Source organism: Capricornis sumatraensis, chromosome 13 (assembly GCF_032405125.1).
Source record: "Capricornis sumatraensis isolate serow.1 chromosome 13, serow.2, whole genome shotgun sequence".
In the NCBI taxonomy this organism is placed as follows: Eukaryota; Metazoa; Chordata; class Mammalia; order Artiodactyla; family Bovidae; genus Capricornis; species Capricornis sumatraensis.
In genome coordinates this window covers 28,945,111-28,971,507 of record NC_091081.1, presented here as the reverse complement: position 1 = coordinate 28,971,507, position 26,397 = coordinate 28,945,111, and the positions used below count along the sequence as shown (strand labels likewise).

Below are 26,397 nucleotides of genomic sequence, written 5' to 3'. Positions count from 1 at the left end.
TCCTGCATTGCAGGTAGATTCTTTACCAACTGAGCTATCAGGGAAGCCCATCCCTCTCTTCTTACATGCTAATGAGCAGTCAGGAAGTGTCAAGCCTCTCCTTAAACACTCTGCTTGGAAATGTTAGCTAAACATCCAGTATCATTGCTTGCAAGTTAGACCTTCCACAAAACACTAGAATACAATTCAGCCAAGTTCTTTGCCACTTTATAACAAGGATCTCCTTTCTTGCAGCTCCTCCTTTCCATCTGAGACTTTGCCAGAGTGGCCTTTAATGTCCATTTCTCTAACAGCATTGTACTCATGACTATTTCTGTGTTCTTTAAGAAGATGGAAGCTTTCTCTTGTCTTTCACCCTTTGCCAGAATCACCTTGTCAATGAAAAAGTAATCAGTGAATCTATGAAAGAATTGGAAAATTTTATTCAAGCCAAATTTGAGGATTGTAACCCAGGAAGAACATCTCAGAAAGCTCTTGAGAACTTTTCCACTGGTTAGAAATCAAGGCACAGTTGTATAAGAATTTTTGAGACAGAGGGCTCTACATCAAATGATGTGTTATTGACAGTTTACGTTATCCAGATCTAAGCATCATCCTGGTGTGTCATGTGACCCCTTACACAGTCAAGAAGGGCTATTATCTTTTAAGGAGGGACTTGTCCTGATGCTAGGAGAATGTTGCTCTTTATGGTTGAGCAGATATTGCTACTGAGGGAGAGGTTTGGCAGATACGCAGAGCACAGTGAGGAGAGAGAGGCCAGAAAAGAGTTATGTTTAAATTTTTCGTATCTTGCCATAAAATATGAATTTTATTTCACAACGTTTAACATCCGTATTTCTAGCATGCCCCTCAGAACTCCTCTAGCCTCTACCCATTACTCAGTTCCAAAGCTGCCCATATTTTTAGGTATTTATTACAGCAGCACCCTACTGCTAAGCACCCAAACCTGCCTTAATCTGCTTAAGATGCTGTAACAAAATAACACAGGCTGTGACTCAAACAACAGAAACTTACCTTCTTACTTCAGGGGACTGGAAGTCTGAGATCAGGGTGCTGGCGTGGTTCCCTTGAGGCCTTTCTTCCTGGCTCATAGATGGCTGCATTTTTCCTTTGTCTTCCTCTTCTAAAGCCACCAATTCTATCAGAAAAGCACTCCACCCTTACGATCTCATCTAACCCTAATTATCTCCTAAAAGCTGCATTAAAGGTGGGGGCTTCAACATATGAATTTGGGAGGGACACAGTTCAGTCTGTAGCAACCCTGCTTTCCACTTTTTAGGCCTTGTCATTTCCCATGGGCACCTCTGCCTACCAGTGTGCAAGGAAATTAACTGCCATCCAGAGATATCTACTTTGCCACTACTTACCAGACTCTGAAAGAGTTTGTTGTGAAAGAAGCTTTAATGTCTGATGAAAATAATGTTTGGGGGTAACCTTTGAACTTTAGCCCTTTGTATAACCTCACCACATAGTCAGTGCTGTGCTCATATAAAAAGAAGTTTCTTAGTCTACTCAGATTGCCATAAGAAAATACCACAGATTGGGTAGCTCAAACAATAGAAATCTATTTCTCACAGTCCGTAGTCTGGACGTCCCAGTCAAGGTGCCAGAGGGTTGATACCTGCTGAGAATCCTTTTTCTGGCTTGTAGATGGCCCCCTTCTCACTGTGTCCTCACATGATGGGCAGAGAGCTCTGGTGTCTCCTCCTCGTCTTATCAGAGCACTAGTCGTATCGGATGAGGGCCCCACCCTTACAACCTCACTTAACTTTTATACCTCACCAGCCCTATCACCAAATACAGTCACTTTGGGGGTTAGAGCTTCAACATATGAATTTGAAGGGGACACAAACACTCCATCCATCACAAGGTTTAAGAAAGTGTAGGTTGGTATCTACTTTCAAGGAACAGGGTACATCATGGAGGAATATCAGGCATATATACACAAGCTTATGAAAAGTGCCCATAACAGAGTGCACACAGAGCGGGAAGGCTGAGAGGACTGAGCCGCAGAGCGTGGCTTTTGGTGTGTGGGCTTGTAATTGACCTTGCCTTCCCTTGTTATGGAGCTGCGTAGTTTTTTTGTTTTTTGTTTTCTATATTTGTTTTTTGAAATATAATTGAACTACAACACTATGTTAGTTCCAGATTACAACACAGTAATTCTATATTTCTATGCATTACAAAATGATTGCCGTTGGAGCTACCCACTTTAAGAAGCATGTTAACATCTGTTCCCTCACGTGAGCAGCCACATGAGAGTGGGTTGTTATTTTAGGCCTTTCACAGAGTAGGAAACAGGCTCAGTGAGATGCAGTGACTTTTAAAAGTCACAAAGTTAGTAAGTGGCAGGGTTACTCACATGTTGCTGATCTTAAGGATTCTTAAATTCTTATGTTTTTAAATATTGGTTTGGCTGTGGGTCTTAGTTGCAGCACATGGAATCTTCATTGCACCATGTGGGATCTTTCGTTGCAGTGCACTGACTCTCTAGTTGTGGAGCGTGGGCTCAATAGTTGGGGCACATGGGCTTAGTTGCTCTGCAGCATATGGGCTTTTGAGTTCCCCGACCAAGAATCAAACCCATGCCCCTTGCATCGCAAGGTAGATTCTTAACTACTGGACCACCAGAGAATTCCCAAGATTCTTAAATTCTGACTGAGGACTGTCCTTGTGACCTATCGCTTCCATGTGATAACTCAAAATCTACACATTAGTCTAGAACTCTCTTCCAAGCTGCTGACTGCGCATTATACTGTCTGTGCAAATCTGCATTGAGCTGCTCCAAAAACTGAGTTTCTCTAACAACTTCGGCTAAACCTGAAACTCCAGTACTTTGGCCACGTCATACGAAGAGTTGACTCATTGGAAAAGACTCTGATGCTGGGAGGGATTGGGGGCAGGAGGAGAAGGGGACGACAGAGGATGAGATGGCTAGATGGCATCACTGACTTCGATGGATGTGAGTCTGAGTGAACTCCGGGAGTTGGTGATGGACAGAGAGGCCTGGCGTGCTGCGATTCATGGGCTCGCAAAGAGTCAGACACGACTGAGCAACTGAACTGAACTGAACTGAACTGAACAACTTCAAACCTTGCAGCACTTGAACTCTAGTATCTCCCTGTCTTCTTTCTGCATCTGGAGGATCAGGTCTTCACCCAGAAGTCAGGGATCCAACTGCCTCAGAATCAGCTATGGGGCTCATTAGGATTCCTTTTCTAGTTTCTGGGTCTTACCTTGCTTTGCCTACAGGATGGGTTGAAATATGCATTTCAACTCCCCCCCTGCCCCAGGTGATTCTTCTGCCCCTTAACTATTGAGACCCAGTGCTCAGAGAACCACCTTTAGCCTCTCTGGCTAGTGAGGAGCTGGCAGGAGCCTGAAACCCACTGGATGAGTTCTCATCTGTTGGCAGGCCAAATCGCTTCACCTGACTGTAGCTACCTGGGGAGAGCCTGAGGACCTGCCTTCAGATGCCTGGACTGGGAGCACATCATTGTGGATAGTCAAGAAAGAAAGCTCTTAAAAAAAAAAAAAGAAAGAAAGAAAGCTCTTCATGTTTCATTTTATTGCAGTTATTCATATATGAAGTGAGAACATTCCTGGTCTTACATATATTTTATGAGCTTAGAAATTACATTTCTACCTATTAACTAAAAATATAATACAGTGGATAATTTCAGTTTGAATTCTAGGAAAGTAATGCTTTGGAGGTAGAGGAAAGAGGCAGAGAGCAGATTGGGCCAGAGCTCTTAGCTCTAGGGTTAAATAACCAAGGGGGCTTGGCTAGAGTCCTCAGGAGGCTGGGCCTGTCCCCTCTGTACCTCCATCATCAAGTCCTCTGGGAGGGTAGCTACTCTGCCTTTGTCACTGGGGGATTCCCACGTGAGGTCTCTCCAGTATACTCTCTTGAGGTTACTGGTACTTACGCATAACCTACTTTCTTTCTTTTGCTCTAAAGTGACCAATGAAACTCAAATCTGGCACTTCAAAAACTGTGCGTAAGAATCATGCAGGGAGCTCGTGAAAGACACAGATTCTAAACCCCACTCTTAGAGGCTGTGACTGATCAAGTGAGGTGTGGAACCCGGGAATCTGTATTTTCTTTTTCGAACTCCCTCTCCCTGGCCGGCCCCAACGCAGGTGGTGAGCGCTCTCACTCGAGAATGCTTCAGTCTCTGTGTTAGAGCTCAGTGCCATCTGAGGTTAAGCATATGTGAAGAAAGCCTTCTACCTGGCCCATGGTGGCGGGCAGTTGTTAGGGCAAGCAGAGGGATCCCTTGTCTTTTCTGTCTCTGGAACGATTTGACCTCCCTCAAAGAGCTTTATGGGGGTGAGGGGTAAAGTTATCTTGATAGAGGATCATACACCTCCACCCTCCCCTTGGCAGCTCAGCTGCAGGGATGAATGCTCTGAGCTCTACAAAGTCCCCTCTGCTGATCTCTGCTGGTTCCCACCTGGTATCTCTGCTTCAGTGAAGGATAGCAACCAGATCCCTGGAGAAGGGACCTGGTCAAGGAGCCTGGCAGGCTAGAGTTCATGGGGTTGCAAAGAGTCAGACACGACTGAGTAACTAATCTCAGCACAGATGCTTATAAGTGCATTTGAATAGAAGCACTATTAAAAATTAACTTTTGTGGGGTTAAATGCATGTAAAGTGCTTGGAGCCCTTCATGGTAGATGCCTGGTAGCTGTGAATGCCTCCTGTCTTGTCCCGGATGCCAAATGTTCTTCCTGCTCCCAAACGTGAGGTCCTACAGGGGCACCTCACCTCTTAGGTGGTGATACATAAGAGCTAGCCTTCTTTTTCTGGGCGAGCTAACTAATTCTCCCACCAAGGCAAGGAAGGAAACAGATCCCTGGACACCGCCCAACATCTAGCATCGTCAGTCCCAGGATAGAGGGAAGTGGGGCTGAGACTTCCTCTTTGCTAAGCGTTAGACACTCACCCAAGCCATTCCCCGGGAGCCATCTTTCTGGATAGCCCGTCCATGCATCTCACAGATGGTTATTTAGCACCTGCAATGTGCCATACAGTTTTATAAGCCCTTTACATGTATTAACACATTTAAACTTAGTAATGTAGCTGCGATTATTACCCTACTTTGCAGACAAGGAAACTGAGCCCCAAGGAGGTTAAATGACTTGCACACAGTCACACAGCCAGCAGGTAGACGATCAGGATTCCAGCTCCAGAGTCACGGCCAAGCAAGTGAGGATACTCTGGAGACAGATGCACTTGGGTCGGGAAGATCCCCTGGAGAAGAGAATGACAAACCTCTCTAGTATCCTTGCCTGGAAAATCCCATGGACAGAGGAGCCAGGAGGTCTGCAGTCTACGGGGTCCCAAAGAGTTGGGCACGACTGAGTGCCTAATACTTTTGTGTATTTGAACTAAGAAAACAGGCAATTAGGATCTCATTTATTCTTGTTTTCTCCAAATATTCTTTGAGTTTCTACCAGGTACAGGACCCATGCTGGCTGCTGTGGGGTGGGGCAGAGGGACCCCTGGCTGAAGGGCCAGTGTGTGTTCTCTGTAGGGTAACAAATGACTGAATTTCCCTTTGAATAGAGTAGACTATGAAAAGATCATTCTCTTTAATGAAAAGAAGGCCATAAGGAGAGATAATTAAATCAGAAAGTGTAAGAGCTAGCACAGTCCTCCTGCCCAGCTCACAACCTCCCTCTTATCCCTGAGGAGCTTTGGCTTCATACAGGAGATAAAAGGTACTATTTAATTATAAAAAAGAACGAAATTTTGCCATTCACAGCATCATGGGTGGACCTGGAGGATATTATGCTAGGTGAAATAAGTTAGACGGAGAAAAACAGATACTGTAATGATGTCACTTATTTGTGGAATCTAAAAAAATAAACACATGAAGACAACAAAACAGAAACAGACTCACAGAAATAGAGAACTAACTAGTGGTTACCAGGGCAGAGGGAAGTGTCTGGGGGTGGGGGGCTGGCAAGATAGGAGTATGGGATTAAGAGGCACAAGCTATGATGTAGAAAACAGATAGGCAACAGGATATACCATACAGGGCAGGAATTACAGCCAGTTATTTTATAATAACTTTAGGAGTGTAATCTATAAAAACGTTGAATCGTTGTGTTCTACATTTGATGTACTATTGTTTATCAACTGTATTCAGTTTATTTTTTTTTAAGAGGTAAAAGGCACTACTTAACCACTAAAACCCAGTGGGCAAGTCAGGGCCCAAGACACCCACAGGCACCGCCGTGACTCTTTCCCAGGCAGGTGATGGCCGATGGCCAGGCAGCGAGGGGGGCGAATGTTCTCCAGGCACTGGGGGGCCATGCACTGTGCCCGAAGCGAGGCAGAGACTGCTGTAGCCAGTTTAGTATAACCCGACTCCTGACTTCTCTGTCTTCCAGACCTGTATGTCCACCTAACTGCCTTACCTAATCTCATCAACTGTGGCTACTTCAGAAGGACCCCAAGAGATCTAACTCATGACCTTACCCCCAACTGGACCTTCTTCCCATTAATTCAGAGAATGGGATTGCTGTCCATCCAATTTTGTAATCCAGGAACCCAGAGGTCATCCTAGGTCATCACCCCCACCTCAGCTTTTTGCCGTCTGGACACCACAGGAGTCTCCCGACCAGTCCCCAACATCCGCCCTTCACTGTACTGTGGCCTAAGTCACCAGGAGATGAGTCTGGAGATGGAGTGGAAGGCAGGGATAACATTACTAAGGGTCTTATTTGCTAAGCTAAAGAATTCGTTCATTCATTCATTCACTCATTCTTGCATTCATTAACCACTTATTATTTTTTACAACAATGGAGTTTATTATTATTACTAGCTCCAAAAATTTTTCATATATACTTTATCCTGATCCACCCCCAAGACACTGAAATGCTACAGCTTTCCGTTTTGTAAGTTGATATTTCCAGGGAGGTTCAAGTTCTTACTTTTTAAAAAATTTTATTGGAGTGTAGTTAATTGACTTTGTCATGTTACTTTCTGCTGTACAGCAAAGTGAATTAGTTATACACATGTTGTTGTTGTTCAGTCACCAAGTCGTGTCCCACTCTTTGCGACCCCACAAACTGCAGTACACCAGGCTTCCCTGTCCTTCGCTGTCTCCTGCAGTCTGCTCAAACTCTTGTCTGTTGAGTCGGTGATGCCATCCAACCATCTCCTTCTCTGTCGTCCTCTTCTCCACTTGCCCTCAACCTTTCCTAGCATCAGGGGCTTTTCCAGTGAGTCAGCTCCTTGTGTCAGGTGGCCAAGGTATTGGAGCTTCAGCTTCAACACAATTTCTTCCAGTGAATGTTCAGGGTTGATTCCAGCCTTTGCTTCATCCAGCCCGGCATTTTGCACAATATACTCTGCATATAAGTTAAAGAAGCAGGGTGACAATATACAGCCTTGACGTACTCCTTTCCCGATTTGGAACCAGACTGTTGTTCCATGTCCAGTTCTAACTGTTGCTTCTTGACCTGGATACAGATATATCAGACCATACCACCAGGCAGGTCAGGTGGTCTGGTATTCTCATCTCTTTAAGAATTTTAAAAGTTTGTTGTTATCCACACAGTCAAAGGCTTTAGCATAGTCAGTGAAACAAAAGGAGATGTTTTTTGGAATTCCCTAGCTTTTTCTGTGATCCAGCAGATGTTGGCAATTTGATCTCCGGTTCCTCTGTCTGTTCTAAATTCAGCTTGAACATCTGGAAGTTCTCAGTTCACATACTGTTGAAGCCTGGCTTGAGTGATTTTGAGTATTACCTTGCTCGTGTGTGAAATGAGTACAATTGTGCAATACTTTGAACATTCTTTGGCATTGCCCTTCTTTGGGATTGGAATGAAAACTGACCTTTTCCAGTCCTGTAGCCCCTGCTGAGTTTTCGAAATTTGCTGGCATATTGAGTGCAGCACTTTAACAGCATCATTTTTTAGGATTTGAAATAGCTCAGCTGGAAGCCCATCACCTCCACTAGCTTATGTTCATAGTAATACTTTCTAAGGCCCACTTGACCTCACATTCCAGGATGTGAGTGATCACACCATTGTGGTTATCTGGGTCATTAAGATCTTTTTTGTACAGTCCTGTGTATTCGTGCCACCTCTTCTTAATCTCTTCTGTTTCTGTTAAATCCTTGCTGTTTCTGTCCTTTATTATGCCCATTTTTGCATGAAATGTTCCCTTGGTATCTGATTTTCTTGAAGAGATCTCTAGTCTTTTCCATTCTATTGTTTTCCCCTATTTCTGTGCATTGTTCACTTAAGAAATCTTTCTTATCTCTCTGTGCTATTCTCTGGAACTCTGCATTCAATTGGGTATATCTTTTCCTTTCTCTTTTGCCTTTCACTTCTCTTGTTTTCTCAGCTATTTGTAAGGCCTCCTCAGACAACCACTTTGCTTTCTTGCATTTCTTCTTCTTGGGGATGGTTTTAGTCACCATCTCCTTCCTGTACAATGGTATGAACCTCCTTCCAGAGTTCTTCAGGCACTCTGTTTACCAGATCTAGTCCCTTGAATTTATTCATCACCTCAGCTATATAATCATAAGGGATTTAATTTAGGTCATACCTGAATGGCCCAGTGGTTTTCCCCACTTTCTTCAATTTGAGCCTAAATTTTGAAATAAGGAGCTCATGATCTGATCCACAGTCAGCTCCAGGTCTTGTTTTTGCTGACTGTATAGAGCTTCCCCATCTTTGGCTGCAAAGAATACAATCAATCTGATTTTAATATTGACCATCTGGTGATGTCCATGTGTAGAGTCATCTTTTGTGTTGTTTGAACAGAGTATTTGCTATGACCAATGAGTTCTCTTGGCAAGACTCTGTTAGCCTTTGCCCTGCTTCATTTTGTACTCCATGGCCAAACTTGCTTTTTACTCCAAGTATCTCTTGACTCCCTACTTTTGCATTCTAGTCCCATATAATGAAAAGGATGTCTTTTTTTGCTGTTGGTTCTAGGAGGTCTTGTAAGTCTCCATGTAATCATTCAACTTCAGCTTCTTCGTCATTAGTGGTTGGGACATTACTGTCATGTTGAATGGTTGGCCTTGGAAATGAACCGAGATCATTCTTTCATTTTTGAGATTGCACCTAGCTACTGCATTTCAGACTGTTTTGTTGACTGTGAGGGCTACTCCATTGCTTCTAAGGGATTCTTGCCCACAGTAGTAGATATAATGGTCATCTGAATTAAATTCGCCCAATCCCATCCATTTTAGTTTACTGATTCCTAAAATATCAATGTTTAGTCTTACCACCTCCCGTTTGACCACTCCCAACTTGCCTTGATTCATGGACCTAACGCTCCAGGTTCCTATGCAGTATTGTTCTTTACAGCGTCGGACTTTACTTCCACCACTACACACATCCACAGCTGGGCGTTGTTTCTGCTTTGGCTCTACCTCTTAAACTTTTTGTGGAGCTGTTTCTCTGCTCTTCCCCAGTAGCATATTGGACACCTATCAACCTAGGGGGGCTCATCTTTCAATGTTCTTTTGCCCTTTCATACTGTTCATGGGGTTCTTAAGGCAGGAATACTGAAGTGGTTTGCCATTCCCTTCTCCAGTAGACCGCATTTTGTCAGACCCTGACTAGCTGGGACATGCCCTTCAGCCTCTCCACGTTGCTAGATAACATGCCTGGCGCCGCTGTTGGTCCTTGTTGAGTGTGTAAACCTTCACTGGCTGTTGGATGTTGGTCTACATGGTGCCCGAGGGCCGAGGCAGAGGCCCTGCTGGAGTCGCCAGGATGGGAGTCTTGGGAAGGCTGGAGCCAATGTTGGAGAAGGCCCAGGAGCAGAGGACACCCCGGCCTCTTCACTGCTGTTCACCATATCCATTCTTCTTTAGATTCTTTTCCTAGACAGGTCATTACAGAGTGTGTAGTAGAGTTCCCTGTGGAATACACCAGGTTCTTACTCATTATCTGTTGAGCATCACTCTGTGCAGACACTGTTCTAAATGCTGAGAATGTGACGATGAAAAGAATGAGTCCTTAGTCTCATGGAGCTTACAACTTAGAGCTGGAAGACAGACATTAAACACATAAGTCAGGTCGTTCCATGTGTTATAGGGAAGAAGGGGAGGGGATGTGGGTAACAATGCTATTTTATACAGAGTGGCTGAGGAGACTATGTCCAATAAGGTGATAGCTAAGCAGCAGCCAGAAGGACATGAGGAGTGAGCCAGGATAACTGGAGGAAGGAATATTCCAGACAGGGGGACTAGCAGTGCAAAGTTCTTGGGTAGGCTCAGGCTGAAATGCTCAAAAAGAGGGAAAGACTGGTGTGGTTGGCATCAGGGACCTGAGGCTGGAGCAGCAAATAAGGCCCAGGAGGTAAGGACTGGGCAGCCAGGTCGGGCCTGTGGGCCAGGGGAGATGAGTGCCATTGTCTGACTGACTTTTAAAGGATCCGCACATTGAGGGCAGGCTCAAGGAGGCCAAGGCGAAGAAGAGAAGCCAGTGAGGAGGTGAAAAATGGACTAGGTGGTGGTAGAGGAGGTGAGAGGTGGTCAGAGCCTGCGTGTTTGGAAGGCCACACTGATACGAATTATAGCCGGATTATGACCCAAGGGCCATTCTGTTGGGAGGTCCAGGGTCCGGGGAACAGACTCCCAAGGTGCAAGCCCCGGGATAGTTCTGGGTCAGGGCATACCAGCTCTGATCACCTTTGCATACAGGGACTAGATCAGCCTGACTTTCCCAGACCCCTGGGTAGAGGGACTGAGCTTAGAGTGTTCCAAATGCTGGCCTGGAGTGGTCCCCGGCAGTGGGTGCATTTCCCTGTAGGAAGAGTCGTGGGAAATAAAGCAACAACGTGGCATTCATGTAGACCTTGCCTGGGACAGCGGTGGGTCCCTGCACCAGCTGGGCTGTAGTTAGGAGGTCGTGGCTTCTGCCCTGCAGCGAGTCTTTGATACCCTTCAGTTCAGTTCAGTTCAGTTGCTCAGTCGTGTCTGATTCTTTGCAACCCCATGAATCGCAGCACACCAGGCCTCCCTGTCCATCACCAACTCCCGGAGTTCACCCAAACCCATGTCCATCTAGTCGGTGACGCCATCCAGCCATCTCATCCTCTGTTGTCCCCTTCTCCTCCTGCCCCCAATCCCTCCCAGCATCAGAGTCTTTTCCAATGAGTCAACTCTTCGCATGAGGTGACCGAAGTATTGGAGTTTTAGCCTCAGCATCAGTCCTTCCACCTTCCAGCATCAGTCCTTCCAGGACTGATTTCCTTTAGGATGGACTGGTTGGATCTCCTTGCAGTTCAAGGGACTCTCAAGAGTTTTCTCCAGCACCACAGTACAAAAGCATCAATTCTACGGCAGTCAGCTTTCTTTATAGTCCAACCCTCACATCCATACATGACCACTGGAAAGACCATAGCCTTGACTAGACAGACCTTTGTTGGCAAAGTAATATATCTGCTTTTTAATGTGCTATCTAGGTCAGTCATAACTTTCCTTCCAAGGAGTAAGCGTCTTTTCATGGCTGCAGTCACCATCTGCAGTGACTTTGGAGCCCCCAAAATAAAGTTTGACACTGTTTCCCCATCTATTTCCCATGAAGTGATGGGACCAGATGCCATGATCTTAGTTTTCTGAATGTTGAGCTTTAAGCCAACTTTTTCACTCTCCTCTTTCACTTTCATCAAGAGGCTTTTTAGTTCCTCTTCACTTTCTGCCATAAGGGTGGTGTCATCTGCATATCTGAGGTTATTATGCTCACTTTATTTCAGAATCCAAGTCAATTGATGATTGTGAGGAGCTGGTGATCAACACTACAGCAACTATCAACAACTTATCTTACTACAAAGTGAAGAATTCCATAATTCAAGACAGAAAGCTATATATTGCTGAATGTAAGGTTCAGAGTTGGGTTTGGGGAGATGCATGTTCATTTAAGGGTTTGACTTTGTTAACTAAACACAGAACTAGAGGCGTTTATAGTTTCTGACTTCTGGTACAAGTATCTAAGAGCCTGATTTAATTCTAAGAAAGTTGAATATGGGGACACATTAGTTTCTTAGTTCTTGCTTATGTCCCCTATCATTGGAATTTTATTATCACTTTTAATTTTTAAGTTACAGTATTTAGCATGATATTGGTTTCTAATAGCCTTTAACTTAAAACTTTAACTCACTGATTTTATTTCTCTGGTCACCAAACCCAGTGCTCTTAAAGCTCCTCGTGAGTAACAACATGGATGGAATCCTGGAGGCTGTGCGTGTTTTTGGAAATCTCTCCCAGGACCATGACATCTGCGATTTCATAGTGCAGAAAAATGGTGAGTCAGTGACACACATTCAGAAGCAGTCACGTCTTGGCAGTAAACAACTGAGTGGTTTCGCAGCTTGGGTCACAAGAACCTAACACTTGTTTCTGCTTTGGGACAAGCGGTGCTTTACATTCTGTTCCGTCTATCTGTGAGGCTCTTGGCTCAGGATGCCAAGCTAGATCTGGGCTGTGTTCTCAGGGTTTCCCTCTCCCCGATGAGTGGTCTTTTGAGTTTTGAGATGGTGTGTTGTATGTGTTTGTGTCTAAGTGAAACAAGTAATCTATACACATCATTTCTGTCCATGGGAATGGACTCAAAAGACCTGCTCCTTCATGCACTGGAATGTCGATTATAGTACTGCTTATAATAGTGAAAAATGGCAACAACCTAAATGTCTGTCAACAGGTAAGAGGATAAATATATTACGGTGTATTCATGCAACCAAACTTTTACAGCAGTTAAAATAAATGAGCTAGAAGTTCATGTATCCACATGCATCAACCTCAAACACATACTATAGGAGCAAAAAAGCTAGTAGTAATAGGAGGACACATGTGAAATAATACCATTAATATTGTATTAAAACATGCGAAATGGTCCTGGGTATTGTTTATGTAATGTACTCATGTGCTAATGGAATAAGGCATAAATGCATTTGGAATTAGAAACTCCACATTTAAGACAAAATTAAATTTGAATGGATGCCCCAAATATAAAATTGTATCTGTAATGTTTTATTTCTTCAACTGTGTAGCAGGTACATAACAGTGTATACTAAACATACTATTTTTCTCAAATATTTCATGTAAAAACAGTAACTAAAAATACCTAATTATTCATGTTCGTGATAGAAAAATTATATAATACGGATTAAAAAGAAAACACTTCCCCAGAGATAATTGTTAAATTTTGGTGTATATTCTTTAAACTCTAAAAAACATATGTGATTCAGCCTTTGCCAAGCTCACTGCTGACCCAACAGTAGGCCAAGGTCAGCGTGGCGTGGCTGCCTCTCACGTGAGCAGTGGAACAGGAGCGCACACCCATTCATTCTCCCCCAACCCCTGCTGGGGGCGATGAGCAAACAGGACAAACAGTTCCATTTCTAGGAGTAAGGGAAGGCAGTGGGGGCGGGGGGAGCCTGTTTTGATACAAGACGTCCCCTACACTGGAAGTCTGGCCTCCCTGCGCACTGGTTTCCAGCAGTCTGAGCAAGTCTTCTCTTACAATCTATGGCCTTGGAGGACTTCCCAGGAAGATCACTGAAGCCTACTCCCCCTGCCCCCCTTCCAGGGCTGTGTATTTTAAGAAAATTTCTGCTGGAGTTTCAAAAGAGCCCTTGAGAACCACCAGAAGTTAGAGATGAAATGAATAGCACCTGTGTGATTGGAAGGAGGTGGTTCCCTCTTCTCCACGGGCGGGGACTCGACCACTGCCTGGAAGGGAGAGCTGATGCTGCGGTGGATACAGCAGTACCCCGGAACAGGGACCCTGGGGGTGGGGAGCAGGTTCTGAAGTGACGGTGTTGGGTGTTGGTGAAGGCACTTTCCCCACTAGGCAGTGGGGAAACCCTACGAAGAGTGGGCTAAATCCCCTAGCAGGGTTTCCAGTTTCACAAGCTGCGCCCCATTTCCCAGTGAAATATAGCTGGGGCCCCTGCGCTTCACTGGTCTGCATTTGTTCTCTGCCCTTCCAGTGCACAAGTTCATGATTGCTCTGCTGGATGCTAAGCATCAGGATGTTTGCTTTTCTGCCTGTGGTGTTCTCCTAAACCTCACCGTGGACAGAGATAAGAGAGTCTTCCTAAAAGAAGGAGGTGGCATTAAAAAGTAAGTTCAAGGCACGGAGTCCTGACTCAATCAGGATTCACAGGAGAGCTTAGGCCCCCCTCCTCATTTCTCCCGGGCAGAGATATTTCTCCATCTGGAAGTGCCTAGCTAGGCTAAGGAGGGGATTTAGATTCCACTGGACACTTAAAATAATTCAGAAGTAGATTATCACTTAAATTTGTTAATTACTTAAATTGGTAGATGTGAAATTATTTTAATAACACTGAATTACATATAAAATGCATATTCAGTATCAAAGAAAGTTAATCATCATGTTAAAAATATAAAAAAGATGCTGACCTAATAACTTCTCAATTTGACTTTTCACTCAGGTTAGTGGATTGTTTAAGAGATTTTGGGCCTACTGATTGGCAGCTGGCCTGCTTGGTTTGCAAAACGCTATGGAACTTCAGTGAAAACATCACCAGTGCTTCATCCTGTTTTGGAGATGAGGCTGCCAACACACTCTTAGCCTTGCTGTCATCATTCTTAGGTAAGACTCCTGACTGTGAATCTGTGAATCTTATCAAAATGAGAAAAATTGTTTCCTGTGACCTGTGTGGATAAAGATTGGTAGGCCTTTGGGTAGCTTTTTTTCGATAAGGAACAGGAGACGTTAAAGACGATTATAATTTGAAGATACCTGCAAGAGGCTGAATCTTATATACAGTGGGGACATGAGGACTTTTAACTCATTGGGTGCTGTCATGATTTCTTTTGTGGCGTTCCCCCTTCTTTTGAATTTTCTATAAGCTTATAAATAGACGATCTAGGCATAAATGTATTGCTGTTGTTTAAAAAGTATATAGACGTTGTAATTGAGAAAATATGGTTAAAAGCTACTCTGAAATAAGTCATGCTTTTAATGAACCTATGCATATATGATTGTGTTATGTGGGGAGAGTCTGTGAAATCATTTGACATTACTATGTGGTCTGACATACACTGAAAGGTAGGAAATCACTGATACAAACCAAAGGAAAGATGAGACTCTCTTCCATTGCAAAAGTTTCTATTTTTAGGATAGTTCTCCTCATCCTGGGGTAGGTCTAACAGCAGTGATTTAGGTCAGAAGTGAGTGGAAAATCTTCATTTTCAAGATGAAGATGTGCCTATCATCTCCCAAGCACCGTGTTGGGCTCAGCAAAGCCATGCAGAAAGGCTCAGTGTGACCCAGAGGCTGTGAGTTCAAATTCTGACTCTCTGGGATGGTGTGATTCGACATAAGAATCTCTCAAACTGTCTTTTCATCTGTAAAATGGGGACGTTATATCTGTTCTGTGTTGCAGGGAGTTGTGAGAATCAAACAAGCATCCTGAGAGTATTCCAGGAAGACTAGAGGCTGTAGTCAGGCAGTTCTGAGTTAAGGTCTCACTTTATCACATGCAAAGTTTTAACTCAGGGCATATTAACCTCTGAATGTATATCTTCTCATGTCTAAGATGGGGATGATTGACATCCATTTTGCAGAGTTGTTGGGCTTCCCTGGTGGCTCAGACGGTAAAGCATCTGCCTTCAATGTGGGAGACCGGGGTTCGATCCCAGGGTTGGGAAGGTCCCCTGGAGAAAGAAATGGCAATCCATTCCAGTATTCTTGCCTGGAAAATCCCATGGATGGAGGAGCCTGGTAGGCTACAGTCCATGTGGTTGCAAAGAGTCGGACACAACTGAGCAACTTCACTTTCACTTGCAGAGTTGTTAGGGTGATAAATGAATAGACCTACACAAAGAAATTCACATAGAACCTAACACACAGCTAGTTCTCAAAACATGGTTGTGAAAATGCTTGGTAAATTCTCTTGTTGAAACAATATGTTATTAAACAGGAACTCCGGACCAGAGCTATTTGAAAGAAAGCTATACAATAGGTTCTTGTAGGTTATCCATTTTAAATATAGCAGTGTGTACATGACCTTCCCACGGTCCCTAACCGTCCCTTCCCCCGGCAACCAGAAGTTCGTTTTCTAAGTCTGTGAGTATCTTTGTTTTGTAAGTTAATTTGTATCATTTCCTTTTAGATGCCACATATAAGGGATGTCATATTGTATTTCTCCTCTGTCTGACTGACTTCACTCAGTAGGACACTCGCTAGGTCCATCTATGTTGCTGCAAGTGGCATTCTTTTGAATAGCTGAGTAATATTCCATTGTCTATGAAGTCCCACATCTTCTTTCTCCATTCCTCTGCTGGACATTTAGGCTGCTTGCATGTTTTGGCTACAGTGAGTATTCGGGTTCATGTATCCTTTCGAATCATGTTTTTCTCCAGATAGATATCTAGAAGTAGGATGGTGGGGTCATATGGCAGTTCAGTGTTTCATTTTTTAAGGAACCTCCATACTGTTCTCCATAGTGGCAGTGCTAATTTACATTCCCACCAACAGTGTAGGAGGGTTCCCTTCTCAAAATGAGCACAATTTTAAATCATTGAGGTTCACATTCTGCTCTGTGGACTTGAACTTTTCTTGGGTTGCTGGGAGCAGAAGTGCGCTCAACTTGCTTTAATTCAGTTCTCAACTGTGGCAGAACATTGGAGTCAGAACATATGGAATTAAAAAGAAAAATCAATCAAAAACCCCACACTTGTCCTGGCCCCATCCCTAGGAATTCTGATTCAGGAGCTCTGGGGGAGGCCAATTATCTGCGTCATTAACAAGTTCCACAGGTGAGTCTGCTATTCGGGCAGCACTGAGAACTCCACCCTGGTTAGTGAAGGAGCTGAAGGGAAGGATGCCCCGGAAAGGAGGAAGCTGGGAAACACGGCATTGCGCAGAGCCTGCTGGACCAGCACTCAGGATGTGGAAGGCGGCCCATCAGTAGCAGGCATCATCTACCCCACCCTGCTGAGACCCAGCAGTGCTGTCTCCACTCTTAAGGAAAAAGGCCTTTCTCCCCCTCGTCGTCTCCAGGCTCCTGCGTGGCCATGGCTCCAGCTGTCTCAAGGCCGCTTCTTGCTGCTGTCGTGAGTGGGCCTTTGTCTCCTCTGCTGTTGGCACGACTTTCTGTCTCCCATTTGGGGAGAAGATGTGACTGGTTCCATGAGTCATTCTCCTGGGCTCTAGGCTTTCGTGCCTCAGGCGGCAGCTGCCTCCACTGCAGGCTGTCTGTGGTTTCCTTTGGCACCTCAGGCAACCATATATAGCGAACTGGTGGGGCCGTGTGGCACCACCTAAGAAGGGATGTGGGCATGGCTGGCTTCACACGCGGGCAGCACACCTGGCGTGCCCTTGACTATAATGGGCCTGTTCCTGCCTCTTCCCCCCGTCCACCCTCCCTGGAGCAGGACTGGGCTTCCCCTCATGCTTCCCTAACCTTGCACCGTTGCTCTGGCCAGGTCTCTTACCTGCCCGGCGCAAGGCTGCCGGTCCTGGCAGGCCCTTCTCATGAGCTTTCCAAGCCCACAGTCACAGGGAAGCTGCTGCTTACACAGCAACTGATCATGAGCTGTGTAACTTGTTCTGCATTATTGTTTTGTACCTTTTGTTTCCCCACTCCAACGGAGCCACCTTAAGGAAAAGATATTGCCTTGGGCAAAGCAGGTTCTTGATAGATGCTTGTGGATTAACTGACAATGGTGGTATCTTTAATAGTGCTGTATACTTTTAAAAGGAGGTTCATTCTATCCTTCTAAGATCTAAGGTCATCAGCTAGGTGACAGTGAAGGTAGGTACGTCTAGGAGGGTTAAGTGACTTGCCTAAGATTATACTGTAGCAAAGCCAGGGCTTTTCATCAGAAAGTAAACATTGAGCCCCTGTGTTTTTCTGCTATTCCATTACATAGTATGCCCTTACCCTACCCCATCCCACCCACCCCTGGAAGGGGATGGAGGCACGGGTAAGAATAAACACAGTCTACCAGGGAGCCAGGTCATCAGCAGAGTGTGGCATGCATGTCTCATGTGATCACGAGTGCTACTCTCTGGCTCTCCTCTCCACAGTGTGGACCTCAGAGCCTTACTTCTGACATGGGCTGTAGTTGTGTCCGGCCAGCTGGGTGGCAGCAATTGAAATGGATATATAAGCGAGAGTATACTTAAATTTCAATTTTTTTACAGCGATAGGTTAAAAAAACAACAGGCCATTTTGAAAACAGGAAGAGCTGTTGCACAAAAGTCCCACAATGTAGTGTGAGCACTGTTTTTAGAAATCACGGGAGGGCAATTGATATACCAATGTAAGTTACCCAACTTTTTCTTGATGGGAAGCTGGAAAAAGAAAGTAATGGGACTCAGTGTGGTTGGGATGTTGACAGTCTTTTAGGAAAGTGGCTTAAAAAGAATGTTGTCTAAAACTTCCTGATGTGCTACAGCCACTTCACATAAACTCATGAGCAGTCTGTTTATCTTGAAGTTCTTATGTGGTTTGCCCTGGCACACTACCATGAGCTTCTCTCAGGGTTGCTGGCAACTGGTGATCACCAGTATACACTGGTGATTAGTGGGTACAGTTTGCTATTGTGAACGTAAATGACTCTAGGTTATTTTATATTCATCTGAGGTATGTGGAGGGCTTCCCTAGGTGGCTCAGTGGTAAAGAATCTGCCTGCCAATGCTGGAGACACAGGTTCAATCCTTGGGTCAGGAAGTCCCCAGGAGAAGAAAATGGCAACCCATTCCAGTATTCTTGCCTGGGAAATCCCATGGACAGAGGAACCTGGTGGGCTACAGTCCATTGGGTTGCAAAGAGTTGAGCACGAGTTAGCAACTAAATAACAAGATATGTGGAACTTAGAACCTAGGTTATGTGATAGGGGATAGAGGGGACCCCAGTGTTCAAAGTAGAGGGTCACATCATCATGCTCATGCCAAAGAGTCATCAGGTGCTTCTAGAACATGTGAGAACTGTGCCTTATAAGCATTACAACAGTAGTCAAACCCCTGGTAGCTACCTGGTGCTGAACGGCAGGCTAGGAAAGAGTGCAATGATGCACAGGATCCTTAAACTGTAGTAGAGACCATGCTATAACGGTCACTGACAGAGTTGTTTTGAGTCCTTTTGTTGTTGTTGTTTAGTCCTTCAGTTTTATCCGACTCTTTGTGACTCCATGGGCTGCAGCACACCAGGTTCCCTGCCCTTCACTATCTCCTGGAGTTTGCGCAAACTCGTGTCCATTGAGTCAGTGATGCCATCCAACCATCTCCTCCTCTGTCACCTCCTTCTCCTCCTGCCCTCAGTTTTTTCCAGCATCAGGGTCTTTTCCAATGAGTCAGCTGTTCACATTAGGTAGCCAGGGTATTGGAGCTTCAGCTTTAGCATCTCTCCTTCCAATGAATATTCAGGGTTGATTTCCTTTAGGGTTGATTGGTTTGATCTCCTTGTTGCTGTTGAAGGGACTCTCAAGAGTATTCTCCAACACCACAGTTGAAAAGCATCAATTCTTCGGCACTCAGCCTTCTTTATGGTCCAACTGTCACACTGTACATTGCTACTGGAAAAACCATAGCTTTGACTATACTGACTTTTGATGGCAAAGTGATGTCTCTGCTTTTTAAGATGCTCTCTAGATTTGTCATAGTTTTTCTTTGAAGGAGCAAGCATCTTTTAATTTCATGGCTGCAGTGATTTTGGAGCCCAGGAAAATGAAATCTGTCACTGTTTCCATGTTTTCCCCCATCTATTTGCCATGAAGAGATAGGACCAGCTGCCATGATCTTTGTTTTTTGATGTTGATTTCAAGCCAGCTTTTTCACTCTCCTCTTTCACCTTCACCAAGATGTGCCTTAGGTCTTCTTTGCTTTCTGCCATTAGTGTGCTATCATCTGCATATCTGAAGTTGATATTTCTCCCGGCAAACTTGATTCCAGCTTGAGCTTCATCCAGCCTGGAATTTCACATAATATACTCTGCATATAAGTTAAATAAGCAGGGTGACAATATACAGCCTTGATGTACTCCTTTCCCAATTTTGAACCAGTCCACTGTTCCATATCTGGTTCTAACTGTTGCTTCTTGACATGCATACAGGTTTCTCAGGAGGCAGGTTAGGTGGTTTGGTAGTCCCATCTCTTTCAGAATGCTCCACAGTTTGTTGTGATCCACACAGTCAAAGGCTTTAGCATAGTCAATGAAGCAGTGGTAGACTTTTGTTTTTAATTCCCTTGCTTTTTCTATGATCCAGCAGATGTTGGCAATTTGATCTCTGGTTCCTCTGCCTTTTCTATATCCAGGTTGTATATCTGGAAGATCTTGGTTCATGTACTGTTGAAGCCTAGCTTGAAGGATTTTGAGTATTACCTTGTTAGCATGTGAAATGAGTACAACTGTATGCTAGTTTGACCATTGTTTGGCATTGCCTTTTTTGGGATTGAAATGAAAACTGACCTTTTCCAGTCCTGTGGCCACTGCTGAATTTTCCAAATTTACTGGCATAGAGTGCAGCACTTTCACAGCATCATCTTTTAGGATTAGAAATAGCTCATCTGTGATCCCATCACCTCCCTAGTTTTATCTAGGATGGACTGGTTGGATCTCCTTGCAGTCCAAGGGACTCTCAAGAGTCTTCTCCAACACCACAGTTCAAAAGTATCAATTCTTCGGCGCTCAGCCTTCTTCACACTCCAACTCTCACATCCATACGTGACCACTGGAAAAACCATAGCCTTGACTAGATGGACCTTTGTTGGCAAAGTAATGTCTCTGCTTTTGAATATGCTATCTCGGTTGGTCATAACTTTTCTTCCAAGGAGTAAGCATCTTTTAATTTCATGGCTGCGGTCACCATCTGCAGTGATTTTGGAGCCCAAAAAAATAAAGTCTGACACTGTTTCCACTGTTTCCCCATCTATTTCCCATGAAGTGATGGGACTAGAGGCCATGATCTTGAGCTTTAAGCCAACTTTTTCACTCTCCTCTTTCACTTTCATCAAGAGGCTTTTTAGTTCCTCTTCACTTTCTGCCATAAGGGTGGTGTCATCTGCATATCTGAGATTATTGATATTTCTCCCGGCAGTCTTGATTCCAGCTTGTGCTTCTTCCAGCCCAGTGTTTCTCATGATGTACTCTGCATATAAGTTAAATAAGCAGGGTGACAATATACAGCCTTGATGAACCAGTCTGTTGTTCCATGTCCAGTTCTAACTGTTGCTTCCTGACCTGCATATAGGTTTCTCAACAGGCAAGTCAGGTGGTCTGGTATTCCCATCTCTTTCAGAATTTTCCACAGTTTATTGTGATCCACACAGTCAAAGGCTTTAGCATAGTCAATAAAGCAGAAATAGATGTTTTTCTGGAACTCTCTGTTAAGTCCTTGCCATTTCTTTCATTATAGTGTCCATCTTTGCATGAAATATTCTCTTGGTATCTCTAATTTTCTTGAGGAGATCTTTGGTCTTTCCCATTCTATTGTTTTCTTCTATTTCTGTGCACTGTTCACTTAAGAAAGCTTTCTTATCTCCTTGCTATTCTCTGGAACTCTGCATTCGGTTGGGTTTATCTTTCCCTTTGTCCTTTGCCTTTCACTTCTTTTCTCAGCTATTCGTAAGGCTTCCTCAGACAACCACTTTGCCTTCTTGCATTTATTTTTCTTGGGGATGGTTTTAGTCATCATTTCCTGTACAATGATATGAACCTCCACCCTTAGTTCTTCAAGCACTCTGTCTACCAGATTTAGTCCCTTGAACTATTCATCACTTCCATTATGTAATCATAAGGGAGTTTATTTAGGTCATACCCGAATAGCTTAGTGGTTTTCTCTACTTTCTTCAATTTGAACCTAAATTTTGCAAATAAGAGTTCATGATCTGAGCCACAGTCAGCTCCTGGGCTTGTTTTTGCTGACTATATAGAGCTGCTCCATCTTTGGCTGTAAAGAATATAATCAATCTGATTTCAATATTGACTGTCTGGTGATGTCCGTGTGTAGAGTCATCTCTTGTGTTGTTGGGTGAGGCTGTTTGTTATGACCAGTGTGTTCTGTTGGCAGAACTTTGTTAACCTTTGCCTTGCTTCATTTTGTACTCCAAGGCCAAACTTGCCTGTTACTCCAGATATCTTTTGACTTTCTACTTTTTGCATTCCAGTCCCCTATGATGAAAAGGACATCTTTTTTGGTGTTTGTTTTAAGAGATCTTATAGGTCTTCATAGAATGGTTCAACTTCAACTTCTTCAGCATTAGTGATTGGGAGATAGACTTGGATTACACTGATGTTGAATGATTTGCCTTGGAAACAAATGGAGATCATTCTGTCTTTTTTGCGATTGCTCCCAAGTACTGCAGTTCAGACTCTTCTGTTGACTGTGAGGGCTACTCCTTTACTTCTAAGGGATTCTTGCCCACAATAGTAGATATATAATGGTCATCTGAATCAAATTCACCCATTCCCATCCATTTTAGTTCACTGATTCCTAAAGTGTCAATATTGACTCTTGCCATCTCCTGCTTGACCACGTCCAATTTACCTTGATTCATGGACCTAACATTCCAGGTTCCTATGCGATATTGTTCTTTACACCATTGGACTACAGTTTCACCACCAGACACAACCGCAACTGGGCACTGTTTCCGCTTTGGCTCAGCCTCTTCATTTTTTCTGGAGCTATTTCTCTGCCCTTCCCCTGTAGCATATTGGACATCTACTGACCTGGGGGGCTCATCTTTCAGTGTTCTGCCTTTTTGCTTTTTAATCCTTTCAAAAACCTTACCTAAAATTTTAGTGTTTGGAAGTGTGCTGTGTACAAAGAAAGTTGAACAATAACTGCTTATCTAAACCAGTACTTTTCACACTGTGACCAGTTTGAAAAATGAAGCAGCAAACAAAGAGAATATCAGAATATATTACATGTAGAAAAGATAAGTATTCTATCATGAAACATTTATTTGTTTATAAATATATATATATAGTCATCATGTAGTATGGACTTCCTGCTGCTGCTGCTGCTACTAAGTCACTTCAGTCGTGTCCGACTCTGTGTGACCTCATAGATGGCAGCCCACCAGGCTCTGTTGTCCCTGGGATTCTCCAGGCAAGAACACTGGAGTGGGCTGCCATTTCCTTCTCCAATGCATAAAAGTGAAAGTGAAATCGCTCGGTCATGTCCAACTCTCCGTGACCCCCTGGACTGCAGCCTACCAGGCTCCTCTGTCCATGGGATTTTCAAGGCAAGAGTACTGGAGTGGGTTGCCATTGCCTTCTCCGATGGACTTCCTAGGTCACAGTAAAAAAAAAAAAAAAAAAAAGTTTGAAAATCATAGAACTAAGGTTTTCTTGGGTTAGCCTCTGCTGTTCATTGCAATACGAGTTCCAAATTTAACACCTAGTGTAATATGATGCATTTTATGCGTTGAGTTGCTGTATTTACTTTGCAACTTGAGACTGCTTTTCTCTTATCTATAGTTATTTGGCCACTTTTGTTATCTTGCCTAACACAATTTACAATTAATAGGGTACAAGTGTAGATTAACTAATTATACGTTGAGCCTCAAGAAGAGTAATATAGTCTCAGTGTTAGATTAAGAAACCCCAGACACCGAAACAGTGACTTGGCTAAAATCATCAAACCCAGCCAAAGTCCTGTACAGAGAGAAAGACTGCAGGTTGCCTGGGCAGCCATCAGTCCTAAGCTGCTTTAGAAAAATTCTCTTTAGAAAAGAGAATTCGTTTTTAACGAAAGTTTAGTACTCAGAACATCTGCAGAAGAGTGAGCAGGAAGTAGATCTAGGAATTCAAGAGCACTCAGAGTCTCACAGACTGCTTTAGTTTGGAAATAGCCCAACAGGAAGGCCTTTCAAGGCATCAAACACCATCTGGATTCTCCTCCTTTCAAGGCCTTGATTATCGAATGGGTGGGGAGAGTCAGGTTTGCTTACAGGGGTCTCCATGGAGAGCTTTGCTGAATTGTTTGTGTCTGCCCAGAACTTATCTCAGAGTTGCATAGCTGTCCAGTTGGCTGGGGGAGAGGACAGGAAGGTACAAACTGGGATTCCAGACCTATCTTATTCTGGGTGGTGACACCAACACCAGTAGTGCCAAAGTACACACAGTGTGCTTTGAGTGTACCCAGAATATTCAGGGTGGGAAATTTGATGTAAGCACCAAGGAAGTATTTGATGGTAGGATTTTAGTGGGCCTTATGAAAGAAGTTTGCAAATTATGCAAGCAGCAATATTTGTGGTCACTTTAGGACTTAGTGGTTACCACTTAAGAAGTCTGCCTCAGCCTCAGACCTAGGAAGTGGCAGAGCCAACCTTCTGACTGGCAGGCCAGTGCATTTTCCTGAAGTCCTTCTCATGGGTTCCAGTGTAAACAGAGAGAAATGCAGTGGCAGGTCGGTGCAGAAACCTCAGTAGCCATTTGTCTTCCGACTTGGGTTGGATATACTTTCACGATATTCACAGAATTGAAAGTGCTGTTGGATTAAGAAACAAATCAAGGTTGTAATTTTGCATTTTTTTTAACAAGTGCTTTTCTGCATTATACATGGATTCACTTGGGATTCTAATATTCCTTAGGATTCTCAAAGTCTTCCACTTTTCACTTTTATTGGGGAGAGCATAAGGTGGCAGGGGGAAGGAGGTGTTATCTTTTCAAAGAAGTTTGTCCAGGCTGCTCTGAAATGAGCAAAGTTGATTTTCAGTCAAATTCAACTGTGCTACTTTCCCAAAAGATTTCCGAACTTCTTTTTTATTTGTCAACCACTGAAGAAATAATTAACATTTTTAATGTGCAGATAAGGAAATAATCTATTCATACTTTGTTTATTCTGAGAAATTGTGATCTGTCTTTTGGATATAAAGTTAGATGTAACATTAGGGATAAATTGAAGTAAGAACTCAATTCAGTCTAGGGTTGTTTTTTTTAGGAAGATCGCTATCTTTTATTATTATTTTTTTTGCCACGCCACACACTATGCATGATCTTAGTTCCCTGACCAGGGATCCAACCCCAGGTCCCCTGCAGTGGAGGCATAGAGTCTTAACCACTTGGACTGCTGGGGAAGTCCTCAAGATTACATTTTTTTTTTAATTAAGAAACTATCATACACTTACTTAAAATTTTTTCTATAAAGAACTACTCCCGTAAAATAGCCTTGTTGCAATTAGAGATGACTCAGGATGAGTTTAACTCATGCCATCAAAAATTAAACTTCATTCAGTAGGATCACATTTCTAAATAATTGCTGTAATTTTAATTTTTCTGATGCAGATGAAGAACTAGCATTGAATGGGAGTTTTGACCAAGACCTAAAAAACTATCACAAACTCCACTGGGAAACAGAATTCAGACCGGTGGCACAGCAGCTTCTAAACCGAATTAAGAATCATCACACCTTCCTGGAACCTCTGCCTATTACTTCTTTCTAACATGATGCAGATTAACAACAGAAACAGGAAGTCAGGTCTCCATCATTCTTAAGAAGTGGTAACAAGCATGAACCTTTTTTCTTCAATATTAACAAATATTCAAAGTTTTTCAGGTACTTATTTTAGTGAGTAGTCTTAGTGTATTAAAAGAAATAAGCATTTCTTGTCAGGTATTGTGGAAAAATGAATATACATGTTGTGCTTCCTATTATGAGAAATTTAAGATGAAAATATATTCATGGTATTTCTAAGTAAATGACTTTTTATTCTATTCTCTATTGAATAATTTAGTTCTAGTCTTAAAATCCTGATGTCACAATTCTAGAATTTAATTGCTTGTCAGTTCAATGAACTGTGCAATGAAGACATTTTATGTACAGAAAGAGTGGTGGTCAACACTGTTAGGAATACATTACTACGTAAGCGTCTGCACTAATTCTTACAGCTTTTAATAATAATCTTCTGGTTAGGTACCACTATTTTCTCTGGTTGTCATATTGAGAGGAAGGGGAAGCAGAAAAATTTAGAGAAGACTGCTTTGGGCCATCTACTCTTTATTAAATAAGTAAAATAGATGAAAAAGAGTATTTTCCCTTTTTATTTTTATTTGAAATAAACTGAGTAGATCAGACAATTCTACTTATAACTCTCTGTGACTATAGAGGTGATCTAATATAGTGGAAGTAAATGGCAGATCTCAGTTTGAATCCTAGTTCTCCCCCGCCTAGTTTTTGGGCAACTAACTTAATATTTTTAGCTTAAGTGTACAATGTAATCATGTAGTTTAGGAACAAACAAACAAAAATGGGCAAATTGTCCAGTATGCTGACTGATGTGTAGTAGGTACTCAATAAATTATGATTTTCCACCCTTCGTAGGATAAGATTGGTCTTTGAATAAATGATCAACACCAAAGAAATTGAGATAACCATTGCTATCCTATAGTAGCCAAAGAAAGATTCAGAATAAAAGTAGATTTGATACTCTGCTTTG

General features: G+C 43.2%; 1 protein-coding gene across 1 annotated transcript in view; it reads left to right on the top strand.

Annotated features, from left to right (window-relative positions):
• ARMC2 (armadillo repeat containing 2) overlaps positions 1-25,404 on the top strand; it is a 125,353-nt gene extending 99,949 nt beyond the window's left edge. The window contains exons 14-18 of the mRNA XM_068985408.1: positions 11,738-11,860; positions 12,172-12,285; positions 13,973-14,105; positions 14,438-14,598; positions 25,247-25,404. Of these exons, the coding sequence (XP_068841509.1) occupies positions 11,738-11,860; positions 12,172-12,285; positions 13,973-14,105; positions 14,438-14,598; positions 25,247-25,404 (689 nt within the window). The remainder of the gene's footprint in view (positions 1-11,737; positions 11,861-12,171; positions 12,286-13,972; positions 14,106-14,437; positions 14,599-25,246) is intronic.
• Positions 25,405-26,397: the final 993 nt, after the last annotated feature.